Source organism: Gasterosteus aculeatus, chromosome 15, assembly GCF_964276395.1.
Source record: "Gasterosteus aculeatus chromosome 15, fGasAcu3.hap1.1, whole genome shotgun sequence".
Taxonomy (NCBI): Eukaryota; Metazoa; Chordata; class Actinopteri; order Perciformes; family Gasterosteidae; genus Gasterosteus; species Gasterosteus aculeatus.
The window spans coordinates 15,493,620-15,509,687 of NC_135703.1; the positions used below are offsets into that span (position 1 = coordinate 15,493,620).

At 47.2% G+C, this 16,068-nt stretch overlaps 2 protein-coding genes across 5 annotated transcripts; one reads left to right on the forward strand and one right to left on the reverse strand.

The window, feature by feature from the left end:
- Positions 1–3,261: 3,261 nt before the first annotated feature.
- supt7l (SPT7 like, STAGA complex subunit gamma) lies at positions 3,262–8,186 on the reverse strand. Of its 4 annotated transcripts, none has more exons than XM_040199439.2 (5): positions 7,902–8,186; positions 6,952–7,422; positions 6,511–6,835; positions 4,497–4,734; positions 3,262–3,810 (listed from the first exon to the last, which is right to left on the reverse strand). In XM_040199439.2, exons 2-5 carry the CDS (start codon positions 7,374–7,376, stop codon positions 3,515–3,517), a joined length of 1,284 nt encoding a protein of 427 aa, XP_040055373.1. In that variant the 5' UTR covers positions 7,377–7,422; positions 7,902–8,186; the 3' UTR covers positions 3,262–3,514. The 4 variants fall into 4 exon arrangements, with proteins under 4 accessions (XP_040055373.1, XP_040055374.1, XP_077945231.1 ...); XM_040199440.2 differs by having other exon boundaries at positions 7,525–8,186; XM_078089105.1 differs by having other exon boundaries at positions 4,497–4,729; positions 6,506–6,835; positions 7,902–8,013.
- A 29-nt stretch (positions 8,187–8,215) lies between these two features.
- Positions 8,216–15,939, forward strand: slc4a1ap (solute carrier family 4 member 1 adaptor protein). Its single transcript, XM_040199438.2, has 14 exons — positions 8,216–9,050; positions 9,783–10,002; positions 10,139–10,267; positions 10,374–10,434; positions 10,518–10,657; positions 10,759–10,919; positions 11,138–11,207; positions 11,295–11,484; positions 12,479–12,575; positions 12,650–12,869; positions 13,089–13,178; positions 13,293–13,378; positions 13,455–13,524; positions 15,067–15,939. The coding sequence occupies exons 1-14, from the start codon at positions 8,232–8,234 to the stop codon at positions 15,114–15,116; spliced, it is 2,403 nt and encodes an 800-aa protein (XP_040055372.2). The 5' UTR covers positions 8,216–8,231; the 3' UTR covers positions 15,117–15,939.
- The last annotated feature ends 129 nt before the right edge of the window (positions 15,940–16,068 follow it).

Below are 16,068 nucleotides of genomic sequence, written 5' to 3' on the forward strand. Positions count from 1 at the left end.
CTATCCTTTAATACAGCGGTTTGTGATGAACACAAACTGCTAAAAGCTATTTGGCACACAAATAACGGCTGCAAACAAACAGGAAAAAAAAAAGAAAAAGGCTCTTTTTGCACATGAAAGAGCAAATCAGAACCACCATAGTCCTGCTACAAAAGCAATTTTCAGACTTGCTTCAATTGAAGTTGCGTTGTACATGATATGGTGGTCTTTATGATATTTATACCATCATCTAAAGTGCTCTAAGGTGCCTGATGTGAATACATTACCTTGCAGACGTATCACTTGTGGAGGACTGGAACGGGAAAATGGTGGTTCTTTTGTGCGCATTGCTGCCAGCCTTGTGTAGGCGAGCTCCCCTTAATTAGCCTTTTCGCTCGCAAAGGCATATGTGAGGAAACACTGAACTCATCTAGTTTGCTGCTGCAGACCGACACGCAATTAGGGATCCCAAAACCACATCTCTTCCCAGTCTCACCTTTTAGTGAAATTAAATGCACAGTGAAATAACCGTGCATAACAAATCTTAAATGTATTTTATTTTGTCTATCATGATGAGGAACAAATCCAACAGTTAATTTCTGATTATTGGTTCTGATGCAACATAACACGCTTGGTTTGTCAGATACATCCAAATCCAGACATTCAGAGGAACACGCGGTTGCAACAGCGAGCTGATTACCGCTGTGTAGAGTAAATTAAACCATTTAGTGAAGTCTCCACACTGCTCTGAAACACTCTGATGCCTTAAAAAATGTATTGCTCACTTAGTAGGCTTGGGAATGCCCGGGTCTCTGGTGGTAACTGGAAGAACGCTAAATCTAAATCATTTGAAGAGGAGGCCACAGTCCTGCTACAATTTGTGTAGCACAGCACTGCCCTCTGATGGAGGACTGCTGGACTGCCGCTACATGCATCGGACAACCCTACCGGAGAAATGTGTCAAGTCAAAAGGCCAATATTGTTTCCAGTTGCCTCACCACCAGGAGCCAGAAAGGTCACACGCACAACTCAGACAACTGGACCGGCAATAAATAAAAAGAAGCTGGAGACTACAGCGGGTGCAACAAACACAAATGAAATAGCCACACACTTCATATGGACTCAATGGCAGAATAAAATAACCATTAACGTAGATGACACAGACATGAATGTACTAACAATATAAACGCCACAGCTCAAAGTTTGTTAATTCTAGTCACGTCTTATTGCTGTAAAGGGTCACAAAATGGCTGAAAGGGTCTCATCATAACTAATTTTTACCTACGCCAAGGTACAATAATACAAAGCACAACTAAAGCCTATAATTGCTATTGTGAATTTCCCTGCATCATTGTGCTTTTCTCGTGCTGGCTCAGTGGATGTAAACCTCTACGCCATGCATGTCTTTGGGGGAGTTAGTTAGCTCTGCCCTCCTGCAACTTCTCAACACACCTGCAGCTTCTTCGCTGCTGGACATTGTTGATCTGTCTTGGCTGTCACGCCTTTTCAATGTTTCATAGGGGTTGGGAACATTGCCGATGGTCTCGCAGACCGGGGTGGTTCCCATTTTTAAAAAGGGGGACCGGAGAGTGTGCTCGAACTTTTAGGATGAAAAAATATTTTTCAACCCGGGTGTAAAATCATTAAACAGGACATTTACGAAATAATACTTACTAGGAGCAGAGTTGAAACACATACAAGTCATGCGTCAAGTTGCTGCTCGGAGGTCTGCGTCCCTTCCCTCGTTGGGTGGCCGAGCTCAGTCTCAGAGAGGGTGAGGAGTTCTGACATCAGGAGGGAACTTGGAGCTGAAGCAAGTCAGGTGGTTTGAGCATCTACTGTAAGTCTGATGCCTCCTGGACGCCTCCAGGAGGTTATTAGGGCACGACCGAGTGGTAGGAGACCCCGGGGAAGACCTAAGACACGCTGGAGGGACGCTGAAGGAGGATCCGAGCTCATTGCGTACAGTTGTTCTTCATTCCGCTCGCTAACTTTAAAAATTAAAGTTCACGAGGTAAGGGTAATTAATCACGTGTTGAGTCCTTTCTCTGTCCCCTCTTAACAAACACCTTGACATCTTTTCTCCCCAGCGCAAAGAAACTTGGTAGCTGTTGACAAACTATAACAAAAGTATAACACCAGATTGTATGTTAAAACGTTCAATCTCCATCACAATTTTTTTCAGCCGAAACGTTTACTTTTAAAAGATTTAATCCACAACTGTTGATCATTATTTTAATACAAAATATTTCCTTGAGAAAAAATAAATGATAATTTTGGAAGTGGTGGGATGTATTTACAGTGTTACAGTCAACATTTCAGAAGGGAATTTGGTCCTTTTTTGTCGGAATGTATTTGACAGTCATGCAAATCAACCAATTTCAAATTAAGACTCACTCAAGCCTAAAAAATGTATAAAAAATGCAATGCATTGTTGAAGATTATCACAATGATTTTTAAGCAGGGATCAGCTACCAAAAAAGGGCAGACATTTTAGGTGTCAGATTTGTTAGGATTTCCGAGGACAATGGCTACGTATTAAGTTTAGTCGGTTAAAACATTAGTATTATTATGATTATACTTATGTCTGTGAAAGTAAATTTGTTTTTCAAGCTGTTCCACATCACACATTTTTAAAGGTGCGTCTCAAACGAAGACTAAACTAAAACTATTAACTCAGTTTATTGAATGTCAATACGTGAGCCCCATCCGCCCGCTCCTTAAGGCACCGACCGTTATCTGCCTTATTGCCAACCCGGAGGAGGCGGCCACACTAAAAAAAATCCCATGGATTCAAACAGGGTCTACTCGTTTAGTGTGCAGAATTAAACATGCCGTAATTAATTTGCCATTAAGACGGGATTGATGTAGCCGTCACGATACACACAAGCAAGACATAATTGCTTCTGGTGTTGCATTTCGCAGCTTTGCCTCATTACTGAAACAGATGCTAATTTAGCAGAGCGGTTTCAGGCAGACAGGTGTGTGTGTGTGTGTGTCGTTCCACCACATTGGGCCACATGTGCTACTGAAAGGGAATGTGTCATAATATGCACGGCATCTCCATAAGGGGGAAAATAAATATTTTGAAGCATCTTCTATTACTAATGAATGGCACAGGACGGAATGTTTATGTGAGGTAAAAGGGACTTAACAGCCAAAACCAACCCAGTGCAGTTTTTGGACCCCGTAGTTTTTCCTGTTGTCCAATTCAGTAGGCCAACTGTCATCATCTACCAACATTTTCTGAAAAGCACTTAATAAAACTTGAAGCAAAACGGATATTCTTAAAGATGTTTTATTCTTTTCACAATAAACCCTATCATGAATTAAACGGCAAAGCCTTCCGCTAATTTGAGAGAAACTGTACACTGAAACTGTACCCCTCGTCACAGCAGTCCAGTCCGTTCATGACATTTACGTAAGCTTATGAAGTGGCTGTTCATGTTGGCAGCAGAACAGCTGGTGGGTTTCACCGTCAGCTTTTGTGTTCAGAGTTCAGTTATCAGCAGTTCCAGCTTCCTTGAACGCATCCTCACATCTTCCTCGTTCGCTTCTTGGGCCTTTGGTTGAAAACGGGCGACGCGCCCATCAAGGAATCGGGCGAATGGGACGCGTAGCTGGCGTCTGACGCCACTCCCCCAGGAGAGGCTGCCATGGCTCCCCCGGACTCACTCATGGTGGACATGGGCCCCCCCTCCTCAAACACGTCACCACCCAAGACGGCGTGGTGGTGGTGCTGATGGTTGCCGGCGCCCTGGCCCTCCTCAGCATCCTGCGGCTCCATTTTTACTTGAGGCCACAGAGGGGAGCTGTTGGTCCCAACACCACCTGAGAAGAGAGCAGCACCAATTTAGCAAAGGGGATTTTTCACAAAAAATAATAATAATATCCAGACCATTTAAAGAGAGGAGGCCTGCATACAAACGCATGTTAAAATTGCCCTCATAGGATACTTCCCAACAACATTGATCTAGCATGTTTGAGCTGCACCTAGTGAAGCCTTTTCCTATAGTGAGAAGTCCGACTGGTGTTAACCAGAGTAGGTCAAATGTCTCATGTTTAAAAAAGAAGGAATCACCGGATCCAATCAGTGGTGACAGCATGCTGTGTTTCTAACAGTCAAGGGTGGACGCAACCACAGATGCTACAACGGTCAGGGCCACGGAGATGATGGAGATCTACGATTGGTCGGCACGGGCCACTTACGTTTCTTTTAGAAATCCGTGATGGTAAATACGACGTGCAGAATGTTGCGCAAATGCCCAGCCATGCACTCCTTTACGGGACCACAGATTTAGGCCACATAATGGAAGCAGCCTTTTCACAAGCAGTCCAAGAGATTTTTATTAGGAAGACAACAAGGACCGTTAAGAAGGCTTAGAGCTACTTATTGAACGAGACACATCCAGCGATGAGCTGTGATACAACAATATCAAGCGGTACCTCTGGGGGTTGAGAAACCGGTTGGTGACGTTACGGTTACGCCGCTCACGTTTGTATAAAGTCGACCTCACCTGAGGTGTGAGGAGAATGGTCACCAACCAGCGCCGACGCCAGCCTTTCAGCGTGGGCCCCGAGGACCCCCATGGGCAGAGCTTGGTCCCCAGAGGCCAGGTCAGCCTCCAGCTCCTCGCTAACGGGGAACGAGATGTCATTCATGGGCTCCTCCTTAATCCTTGGGGGCTTGGAGTCCTCCAAAGCCTTTTCTGGGTTCACCAATCGTTCATATTCTTCTGACAGATCTTTGCTCACCTGGAAGAAGAAAATATTTTATTTGTCAAACCTTTCAGATGGAGGCTCGCAGGTAAAAATGTATACCTCTAGAAGCCCTGTTGGCACCAGACAGATTGAATCTCTCAGGCCACGTGCCCACTTCTCCCTTTCTATTTGAGAATGCATGTTTCCGCACTATACCGGGTGTTAGTAAAGGCACTATTTATTTCAGCTGAGGTGGGACATCTCCACTATAAGATACTGCCAAGAACCCTTTTCAAATGTCTTGTACAGTGCATCCGGAAAGTATTCACAGAGCTTCACTTTTTTCACATTTTGTTATGTTACAGCCTTAATCCAAAATGGATTAAATGTATTATTTTCCTCAACATTCTACACACAACAACCCATAATGACGAAGTGAAAATTGTTTTTTGCACATTTTTGCAAATCTGTTAAAAATAAAGAACGAAAACATAACATGTACATACATGTAAGTATTCACAGCCTTTGCTCAATACTTTGTTGAAGCACCTTTGGCAGCAATTACAGCCTCAAGTCTTCTTGGGTATGACTCCACAAGCGTGGCACACCTATTTCTGGGCAGTTTCTCCCATTCTTCTTTGCAGAACCTCTCAAGTTCCATCAGGTTGGATGGGGAGCGTCGGTGCACAGCCATTTTCAGATCTCTCCAGAGATGTTCAATCAGGTTCAAGTCAGGGCTCTGGCTGGGCCACTCAAGGACATTCACAGAGTTGTGCCGAAGCCACTCCTTTGTTATCTTGGCTGTGTGCTTCGGGTCGTTGTCCTGTTGGAAGATGAACCGTCGCCCCAGTCTGAGGTCCAGAGCGCTTTGGAGCATGTTTTCATTGAGGAGGTCTCTGTACATTGCTGCATTCATCTTTCCCTCAATCCTGACTAGTCTCCCCGTTCCTCCCGCTGAAAACATCCCCACAGCATGATGCTGCCACCACCATGCTTCACTGTAGGGATGGTATTGGCCAGGTGATGAGCAGTGCCTGGTTTCCTCCAGACATGACGCTTGGCATTCAGGCCAAAGAGTTCAATCTTTGTTTCATCAGACCAGAGAATTTTTGTTTCTCATGGTCTGAGAGTCCTTCAGGGGCTCTTTTGCAAACTCCAGGCGGGCTGTCATGTGCTTTTTACTGAGGAGTTGCTTCTGTCTGGCCACTCTACCAAACAGGCCTGATTTGTGGAGTGCTGCAGCGATGGTTGTCCTTCTGGAAGGTTCTCCTCTCTTCATAGAACAACGCTGCAGCTCTGTCAGAGTGACCATCGGGTTCCTGGTCACCTCCCTGACTAAGGCCCTTCTCCCCCAATCGCTCAGTCTGGCTGGGTGGAGTCCTGGTGGTTCCAAACTTCTTCCATTTCCGGATGATGGAGGCCACTGTGCTCATTGGGACTTTCAATGCTGCAGAAATATTTCTGTACCCTTCGCCAGATCTGTGCCTTGATACAATTCTGTCTCGGAGGTCTACAGAGAATTCCTTGGACTTCATGGCTTGGTTTATGCTCTGATATGCACTGTCAACTGTGATACCTTATATAGACAGGTGTGTCTATATATACCGTTACATATATATTTACTGACATGACACATTCATGACAGCTTTCAACAAATCCAGTGGATTAAATACCACCTCATCACATTTCTACACAAATAATTTTCAACGCTATGAAAACTTGATTTGAAACATTGCCACAAAAATCTAATACAATTACACAATAAAATAGATAAAACTGAGATAAAACAAATTGACTGTCTAATGGCAGAACCCCCGTTACCAACCTCACCTGCAGCATGTAGTTGTGATAGTCCTTGATCCTCACTTGCCAGAAGCGCTGCAGGGCCAGCACGCTGCCAATGCCCACCTCGTGGAACACTTGCTCCACCACGTCTGGGAAGGGACTCGCTCCCAGTCGGGCCTCGCGGTCCACCGCCACGCGGAGCATGCGGGAGAGCCGCATGTAGTGCTCATGGACCAGGTCCGTCAGGGTTTCCAGCACGCTCTCCTGGGCCGACTCAAAGCCAGCGTGGGCCAAGATGGTGGCCACTGACTGATAGAGAAGTGGCCTGCAAGAAGGCCAACTCAGCTCTGTGACAGGCTCGCCTTTACCCCTTAAGAAGACGATTGATAAATTGTGTGACATTAAATGTGTGAATATATTCACTTGGCACTAGTATTCATTCATAATATTCATCTTGGCTCAGCCACGTCAATCGGATCCACTCACTTGTAGAAGTCACTTTCAGGGTCACTGTGGCGGAGGAGGAAGGGCTGTCGCGGCGCTTTGCTGTCAACGGGCAGCAGGTCGTCTGGCATGACAGGTGGGGTGGGAGGACACAGGGGCAGGTTTGCCTCCGCCTCCTCCAGCTTGCTGCCCCCCTCGGAGGGTGCCAAGCTCTGACCCTGAGCCGCCGACAGGAGGCTACGGAGGCGGCGGGCGTGTTGACACAGCTGCACGGTGTGGATGGTGAGGCTACAGGGCTCCGAGGGGATGTCCAACATGGTGGTGGGTCGTGGACGCTGGGCCGAGGGCTGATGCAGGGGAGGGTCCTGCATCTCCACGGAGCGAAACTCCCGCTGGAGCAAGTCGAAGGAGCTGCGACTGGGCGGAGCCCCTGCAGGCCCAGGGATCTCGCCCCAGTAACGCATCATGGTGGGGGATCAAAGCCGAAAAGACAGACTCAGACTGTAATTAGATCTGGAGAAAGAGTGGATATTAGTGACCACCACAATCAGGGATGAAGTGGAAAAAAGGAACGGCCTTATTTATTTTTAATAAGAATAAATAAATAAAATTAACCTAAACTTAATTGCCATGGGACGATGACGCCAATCGAATAACTGATGACATGGTGGCAAATGTGCACAAGATTCATTCGTTTTCAAGAGACAATGCACTTGTCGGCACAATTACACACACACAAAATACATACATACAGTAGATTAGCATCGATTCGCGCGGGCACTGAAGTTACGGTTTAACACGTAACTTGTCTCCCGAACACCAAGTAAACAACGTGTGGCAGGTGTCTGCAGTTTGGTGCAACATGAGCATTAAAGAAAACATTAAAGTCCTTCACGGAGGAGAAACGACTAACGACCACGTTATGAAGGAGTAAGCTGAGCACGTTTAGACAGTTCAATTATACACAAATTAAAAAGTACACAACCACTCACACTGTACATGGATAGATAAAGCGCCTGCAATATTTGAAAGCAATGTCCGTTGTTGTATTTATGAAGGAAGTTGCACAGGAACTAATCACTTTAGTCCTTCTTATTAAAAGACTCGGCGAGCAGCTGGACCAGGTATTTAGTTCCGCAATAAACTATTTATTTAGACTTGCATAACACGAGAATTATAGTCACATGCCGTTTTTCATATTTTAAATAGAAAATACATTTTCAAATAATTTCTTAACTGCAATTTCTCGGAAACAAATTCTCCAGCGGTGCTTATAGAGGCTTCGACAACCCGGAGACACTTTGCAGTTGCGCCAGATAAACATGGACGCCTCCCCGCCGTCAGACGTGTGTGTGGGAACCTCGGAAGGAGGCTTGAACTCCGCGATGGAAACGGACGCGCACTCAGCCCCAGAGAACGAAGGCGACCAGGAAACAATGACTGAACCAGAAAAAAAAGACAATTTTAAAAAACCGGCCATTTTCGCGGTGCCTTCTCTCGCCAGCAAACGCGGTAACGACACCGCTGCGTCCAAATCCACGGCGGCAAAACCCGTGAAGGAACGCGGCCGAGCCGAGGCTGGACACGCCGCCGCGGAGGACTCCCCGGGTCCTGGAGATGACAACAGCACCACGGGAGCGGATCGAGAGAAGGACGGGGACGGTGGTGACGTTAAAAACAAGAACGTGGCTCCCTTTAAAATCAAGCCAGCGGCTATACGCACGGTGCTCCCATCTAAAGGCCCCCCGGTGGGTAAGTCGCCCCCCATCCCATACACTGAGCCGTCATGGGGGGGCAAGGCCACGGATGTCCCCTATGCTCTGGAAATTCTTAAAAACGGCACCATCGTGGACACGGTACCCCTCGCGCAGAAAAGCTACTTCGTGGTCGGACGCCTGCCCGTGTGTGACGTCTCTCTGGAGCACCCGTCCATCTCCCGGTATCACGCCGTGCTTCAGTACCGGGCACAGGCCGGGGAGGGGGACTCCGCGGGGGAGCAGAGGGGGTTTTACGTCCACGACCTGGGAAGCACGCACGGCACCGTGGTGAACAAGAACAAGGTCCCCCCGAAGACCTACATGCGGCTCCGGGTTGGACACGTCCTGAAGTTCGGGGGCAGCACGAGGCTCTTTATCCTGCAGGTGAGAACCTGACGCGGACGTCTACACCTGCACGTAAACCCCGTCGGAGGTCACACCACAACGTGACATTTATTCCACTCAGGGCAATGTTTCAGAGCTCATTTTGTATTTGTGCTGTGCAAAAGTATGTGTCCCTCGTACTTCTTAGTTACTCATGTACACACACAGGCAGGAATGGGGGGCCGTTAGGGGAGTCTGGGGGCCCGGCGAGCCGGTTTAAGATGACAAATGAGATCATTTAAAAACTACATTGTCTTATAAAAATGTTAAATCATTAGTTTGATCTGAAACCTCTGTGACACATATGCAAAAAAAATAAAGCAGGAAGAGCGTTAATACTTATTCACAGCACTGTATATATTTGATTATTAAGTGGAAATAATTTATCAAGACGTTTAACGTTCTGACCTTTCTCCTAAGGTTTTAGATTTGTAGGTGTTCTTCAAAACAAAACCGTTGAGCATCTAGATCGGTTATTTGTGAATCTTGATTCTACAAGAAAAATAAGCAGAAATCAGCAATTTACCAAACTTAACATAAACAACAGTAAACAGAGTATTTAAAAAAAGTTAATTAAGTAGTCCCCCCCAAGTGGAGCACAGAGCCACCGCACAATAGCGTGACCTGAAACTAACTTTTAGCCCCTTTCACATCTCACCGGACTCTCAGTGCTGCGTTGCATGCTGGGTCGTAGGCAAGCAAAATAAATAGTTGAGTTTCCTCGTCCCACAGGGTCCAGAGTTTGACGAAGAAGAGGAGTCTGAGCTGACGGTGACGGAGCTGAGGGAGAAGGCCCGAAAGCAGAAGGAAGAACTTGAGAAGAGGATGATGGGAGATGGTTCTGATGATGACGACGATGATGGGGGGCATAAGGAGGAGGAGGAGGCAGGAGACTGCCTAGGGGAAATCAACAAGAGCCAGAACAAAGACTCGGGCTGCTCGTGGGGAATGGGTGAGATGTTTGTTCCGCATCACGCAACAGTATGAACTGTGTGGACAGATTCTTGTGTCGCCGTCACAACCTGGTGTTAACCCCTTTTCTCGTCTCCTTTTTTAATTCCATCTGTCTTTGTTCATCCAACCATCAGCCGAAGAGGTCGTTCCGGAGGACGACGAGAACGAGGAAAACCCTTTTTCAACAGAGTTCCAAGAGGACCAGGAAGCGGCCTACCTGAAGGACCCAAAGAAGGCCTTGCAGGGCTTCTACGACAGGGAAGGTAAGAAGATTTCCTGTTAATCCGCCGCCATACGCGTTCCTCTTTTTCATTGTTTCTCCTTCTTGCTGCTCTTGAATTTCTTGACTCGGGCATCTTTCAATTTCAGGAGAGGAGCTAGAGTTTGAGTATGAAGACCAAAGTCACGGCACGTGGCTCTGCAGGATAAAGTGAGTGAAGTGAAAATGCGTACGTTTTAAAACCTTGCTGTCAGAAAGCTCGAATGGGATCACAGAGTTGACCTTTCTGTCAGGCTCCCGGTAGACGACGCCGCGGGCCGGCAGCTGGTCGCCGAGGCGACCCACACCGGCAAGAAGAAAGATGTGGCCGTCCAGTGCTGCCTGGAGGCATGTCGAATGCTGGAAGCCAGAGGGCTGCTCCGCCAGGAAGCAGGTGGCGAGCAGGATTATGGACCACCGTCTGCACTGCTTCCAGCTCGTACTTATGTTTACATGTTCTTCATTTTTGTCTCCTGCTGGCCTTCCTACGCGTAGTGTCTCGCAAGCGCAAGAAGAAGAACTGGGAAGACGAGGACTACTACGACAGCGATGACGACACCTTCCTGGATCGAACTGGCACCGTGGAGAGGAAGAGGCAGGAGAGAATGAAAAAGGCAGGAAAGGTCGAGGAGCGGCCCCAGACCTACGAGTCACTGGTAAATGAGACTCTGCCGCTATTTGTGCACCCGACTCGGGGATACTACTGAATTCTGCTCAATGCTCTCACTGAAAACGCCGACCCGCTGCTGTGGAGCCGGCGTGATGTTTTACCGTCGCAAATTGTCACACGACACAAAATACCTCCCAAACTAATAAGAATGTGTATTCCTGCAAACTGCACCACTACTGAGAGGTTTCTGTTCTCCTCATGCAGGTGGCCAAACTATCGGAGGTGGAGACTGAGCTGGCGGAGGCTCAGAGAAAGCTCAGCGGCGGGAGGGGCGGTGAGTCACGGTCGGAGTTCACCGCCGGCGCCACGGCTACAGCTGCCTGTTTTTAAACGCGCGTGTTCTCATCTTCTCCTCCTCAAGACTCCTCCGGCTCCTCGGCCGAAGACCCGCTGGACGCCTTCATGACCGCGGTGCGGAGTGAGGCGGCGATTGACGCCGTGGAGCGCAGGAAGCTCCACGTGCGCGTGGCCGACCTTCGCAAAGACGCGCAGAGGCTGCGCAAGCTGGTGGAGCTCACGCGGCCCGCCCGGATGCCCTCGCTGCTGCCGAGGTCAGACGCGCTGCTGGGAATGTTTCAGAGTGAACACAAACACATTATTCCCATACAGATATGAATGTGAAGCACAAGCACACCATGTAATCGGTGCCAGAACAGGATTATTGTGGTCAAATACAATACTTCACACCGATCAAAACATTAGAGTCTTACAAGCTGCAATCAGCACTTATCTGTTTGAAAACTCCAAGTTATAAAATATGATGTGCAAATTAGTCCACAATTTGCACATGGCGGTGCGTTTGTAACATTTCTCAGCAAGGAAAGGAGTGAACAAAGAAAACTGCACCCAGAAGAGCAAGACAAGCCACTTTGATATAAGTGTAATTTCTCTCTGACAACCCCAAAAATCACCAAACATCCAGCATATGAATCTGAAATAAATGAAAATGATTAAATGAATCTGCCGTTTCTTCAGTGCAGTACGGCCACCTGCCGTCTTGCACACCTCACACAGCTTCTTATCTCTTTTAAATTACGTTAGGAGGAGTTAGGGGGTCGAATTTCACAGGGAGACATTATCATTCTCGAGGGTCATTTACGCTCTACCCAGTTTGGCTGGTGAGGGGCTCGGAGCTGTGGATCATTTCCACGTGGGTTTAGTTGTATCCAATGGGACCAACACAGGCAGAGCGAGAGTAAAATCATGAGTTTGACTGTTTCTGTTTCACAAAAGCCTGTTCCTGAGTATTAATCCTCAACGTAAAACTCAAAGGGTTTTTTAGGGTGTTGTATCAATTTATTTCTTCACCAGTAACTTATAAACAGATTTTTACACCTCAGACGCCCCCCTTTATTCCCACATAAAGAGAGTTGTCCAGATAGACAAAGTAGTTACACAGTTATTACACTTGTTATGGGTATGCCATTTTCAGAGCAGAGGCCACAGAACAGGTTGGGCTCAGTCTCTAGCTTCTTCTAAGCGTTCGGCGGGTCAGCCTGTAAAATACAGACTTGAACACTATTTTGATGTGTGTTGGTGTGACAGTGGTAGCTCGGAGCCAGAGACGCCCAAAAAGACCTTACCGCTGTTCGGAGCCATGAAGGGGGGAAGCAAATTCAAACTGAAGACCGGCACCATTGGGGTATGTGTTGGTCGCTGGGCCTCTTTTCTTGCCAGGTTCTCTCTTTTTCATTGATGTTTCTTCATCTCTTGTAGAAGTTGCCTCCGAAGCGGCCCAACTTGCCCGCCGAGCTCTTCAACATGAAAGAACTTCCACCCAGTGGAGAAGAAGAGGAAGAGGAAGAGGGGGAGGAAGGGGCCGAGGGAAATGAGGATAAGGAGTATGCGGCTATTACTGAAACCAACTCTGAGGAGTCTGGCGTGTCTCTGTCGGTGCAGCAAAGACGGGAACCCCCGCGCTCACAAGAGCCCAAAGGTACAAGAAATGAAGGAAATAATCTGGTCCCACAAGTCTGCACTGCATCTCTTCTGCCACTGGGTGGCAGTAGATCATTGTGTGTTCACAATAGCATTTCTCACCCTGTGGCAGTTGTAGAAAGAAAAATGCACAAATCAAACACTCAGGAATGTGTAACCGTATGCGTGTGCTAATGGTTAGTCTTTGTTTATTTTTGTTTGTCTGACTTGAAATCAGAGCGCAGCGGCACACCGACAGAAGGCGAGGAGTCCGCTGAGGGAGTGGAGCAGGACTCTCAACGCAAGGAGGGCCCCTCGCTGGCTCCAGGTGGTTCCCTTGTTTTAACCGTTTCCATATCAATCTGCGCATGTTGGTTTTTGTTCCGAGCGTGGTGCCGGGTCACCACCTCTAATGCCATATGCATACCGACGTCCCCCACAGAGTCCAAAGCGGGAGGCGATGGAGGTCCAGCAGCAGAGCCCAGCCCCAGAAAGAAGGTGAAGAAGAAAGTGATGGGCCCCAGCAGGGTACGCAAGTCCCTCTCTCTCATTCATATATATTTATATTGTGCATAAATGCTTACCGCACAATTTGTCTCCACAGCCCCCAAAGCAGCCCTCGGGACCGTATCCAGAGGACGACCCTGATTACTGCGTCTGGGTGCCTCCCACAGGTAAAACCACCCGACTGTTTGCACAAAACCTGTTGACAATTGATGCAGGTCAGAGTCAACCGGTGTGACCGTAAACCCACCGCTCTTTGTCAGTTGAGGATGAGCAGGCGTGGACTCAAATGTCCGATTAACCCGATGATTGAAGTCAGGCTGTCACGGTTCCTCAAAGGCTGATCCGCACTCAAACAAAGTGTTGTTAATTTGAACCAGACGTCAGTCATCATGGTAATTGCACATGGCCGTCTTACTTCAAAAGGGGGAAGAGTCGATCACCGAAAACATGATTTTTAAACTCAAAGGAAAATGAGCATTAAGGCATATGTAAACGTAATATGTATATTTGAAACATTTCTGTACATCTTTTAAGTTGTTCATTCTGTACACGTGACATCCATCGCAGTGTGTCCATCCCAGGAAGCCTGGTGCCGATGTGAGGGTTTGGGGACAGAGGATGACTCATGTGGACCGACTGTAAAGCCCTCTGAGGCTAATATGCAATTTTGAGCTATACAAAATAAAATGAATAAAATTGAATATTTATGGCAATATGTAACCGCGCCACCGCTTCGAGGGCGAGACAAGAAGCATGGCTAAATATCGCAGAAATGTTCTACGCATAAGTGTTGGGAAACTGTAGGCTCATTTTAAGAGCCTCATCACAATAAATCAGATTCTATTTCTATGTGCCTGCTGGCAGTGGGCACCATGAAATGCATCATCCAATGAGATCCGGCTGGCGAAAATAATTAACACAAATAATAGTTATGAGGATATATGTACATACATGTAAATGACCATATAGAACTACTGAAAATGTGTGTGAGAATATGTTTCTGGGCGGGCCAATATGTACGTGATATTCATAATCTGAAATTCAATCAATTGAAGCAGTGAAACATGGAACATCGAGAAGTTTCTTAAGCGCTTAATAAACTTTACAAAGAGCACGGCATGCAGCGGCTTTCCAGATGCTGTCTGTACACTGGACATACATGTACCACTTGGAAAAAAGCTCAAGGCTATGCATCCAGTGTGTGGGACAGTCTGTGGGACAGTGACTGCTCGGAGTTGTGTGGGGTTCACCATGTACGGCTTGAGACGGTCTTCTTGTAAATGTTTCCTTGTCGGCAGCATCGACGGCGCTCGTACAGTACGTCATTGTGATGTGTGGAACTGAAAAACCTGACCTATGTGATATTGTCCTGAAAATGATCCGGCTAACTCCGGTTAGCCGTGTACAAGGAACCATGCCAGGTCTATAAGTTGACCAACACTCGTTGACACTCCCAAGACGGTTTGTTTCTGGCCAACTGTGGACAGGGATGAAGGAGGGGGACTTTTAGAGGACACGGGGAAAGGAATGAGGACTCGTGCAGCTGACGTGCAGCGATGCTTATGAGTCAGCGGCAACTCTGCTCGCTGAATTTGCTCTAGTGGGACATAAATGTATTTACTTCTATATGGGCTTCTTTTCTTTTAGCTTGTTAGATGAGTAGAAAGCTTTTGGATATATAAAAGCCATGTTTTTTTCTTCACTTTTAGATCAGAGTGGAGACGGACGAACACACCTGAACGACAAGTACGGCTACTGAGGGAAAACCTGAGGGAGGGAGCTTGTGTCTCTGCTCCACCAGCTCTTATCTGAAGATAAATCCTCCTGGGCTCTGACGGCCCGGCTCAGTCCTCATGTGTCGTTCAGCCTAGAAAAAAACCTAATTGCCGCAACTTTCATTCTTTCTTTTTTTTGTTGGGAGTGGGAGCGTTGGCCTTCTCCGCTCTGGGATCAACAAAGAGCACAGCGTTTTGATCCACATTAAACCGACCGCGGCGTTCCGCCTTCCGCTGGCACCTTTTCACCCATAACAGTGATAGAGATGGGCTGTTTTAAAAAAAATACATTAAATCTCACTTCGTCCAAGCAGAAAATAGAGAAGGGACAGAAGAGGAACTGTTCGTAATTCAGCTTTCTGCTGTGCAGCTGCTCCTCCTGCAGTTAAACCCACCTGACATCTGATCCATATCCCTCCCCTGGTTTGGCTTCCTTTTTTATTCCTCAGAAGGCGTGTGTGAGGGAGAGAGTTGAAGCCATTTTTATGACCATCTGGACACTTGGATGGGTTACTGGATCAAACGCAAGCTGATGAGGACTCTCGCTAAGTGGAGTGTGTGTGTGTGTGTGTGTGTGTGTGTGTGTGTGTGTCCACGCACGCCCACACACACCTTTTCAGAGTTCTTTTTAACAGGATTGTCTTTGTGAGGGAGCCAGCCATTGTGGTGTTTGCCTAGAGCAGGATTTCTCGCTGTGAGATCCCACTCAGTGCTCTTCTGTTTGCTTTACCACTCTCCTCTTTCCTGTTGGGAAGGTAAATAAACAGTTTTGTTATATAAGTGTAAAATAAAAATTGTCAGTACAAAGCCCCGGGACTCGCACTGATTTTGTATCCTCTCGGTTGAACACTTTTTGGTGTTCTAGTTTTGACATCGGACCCCTTTCTTCTATTTCCCGCTCGCTCGCTCACTCACATAGAAAACAAATACCTCCGT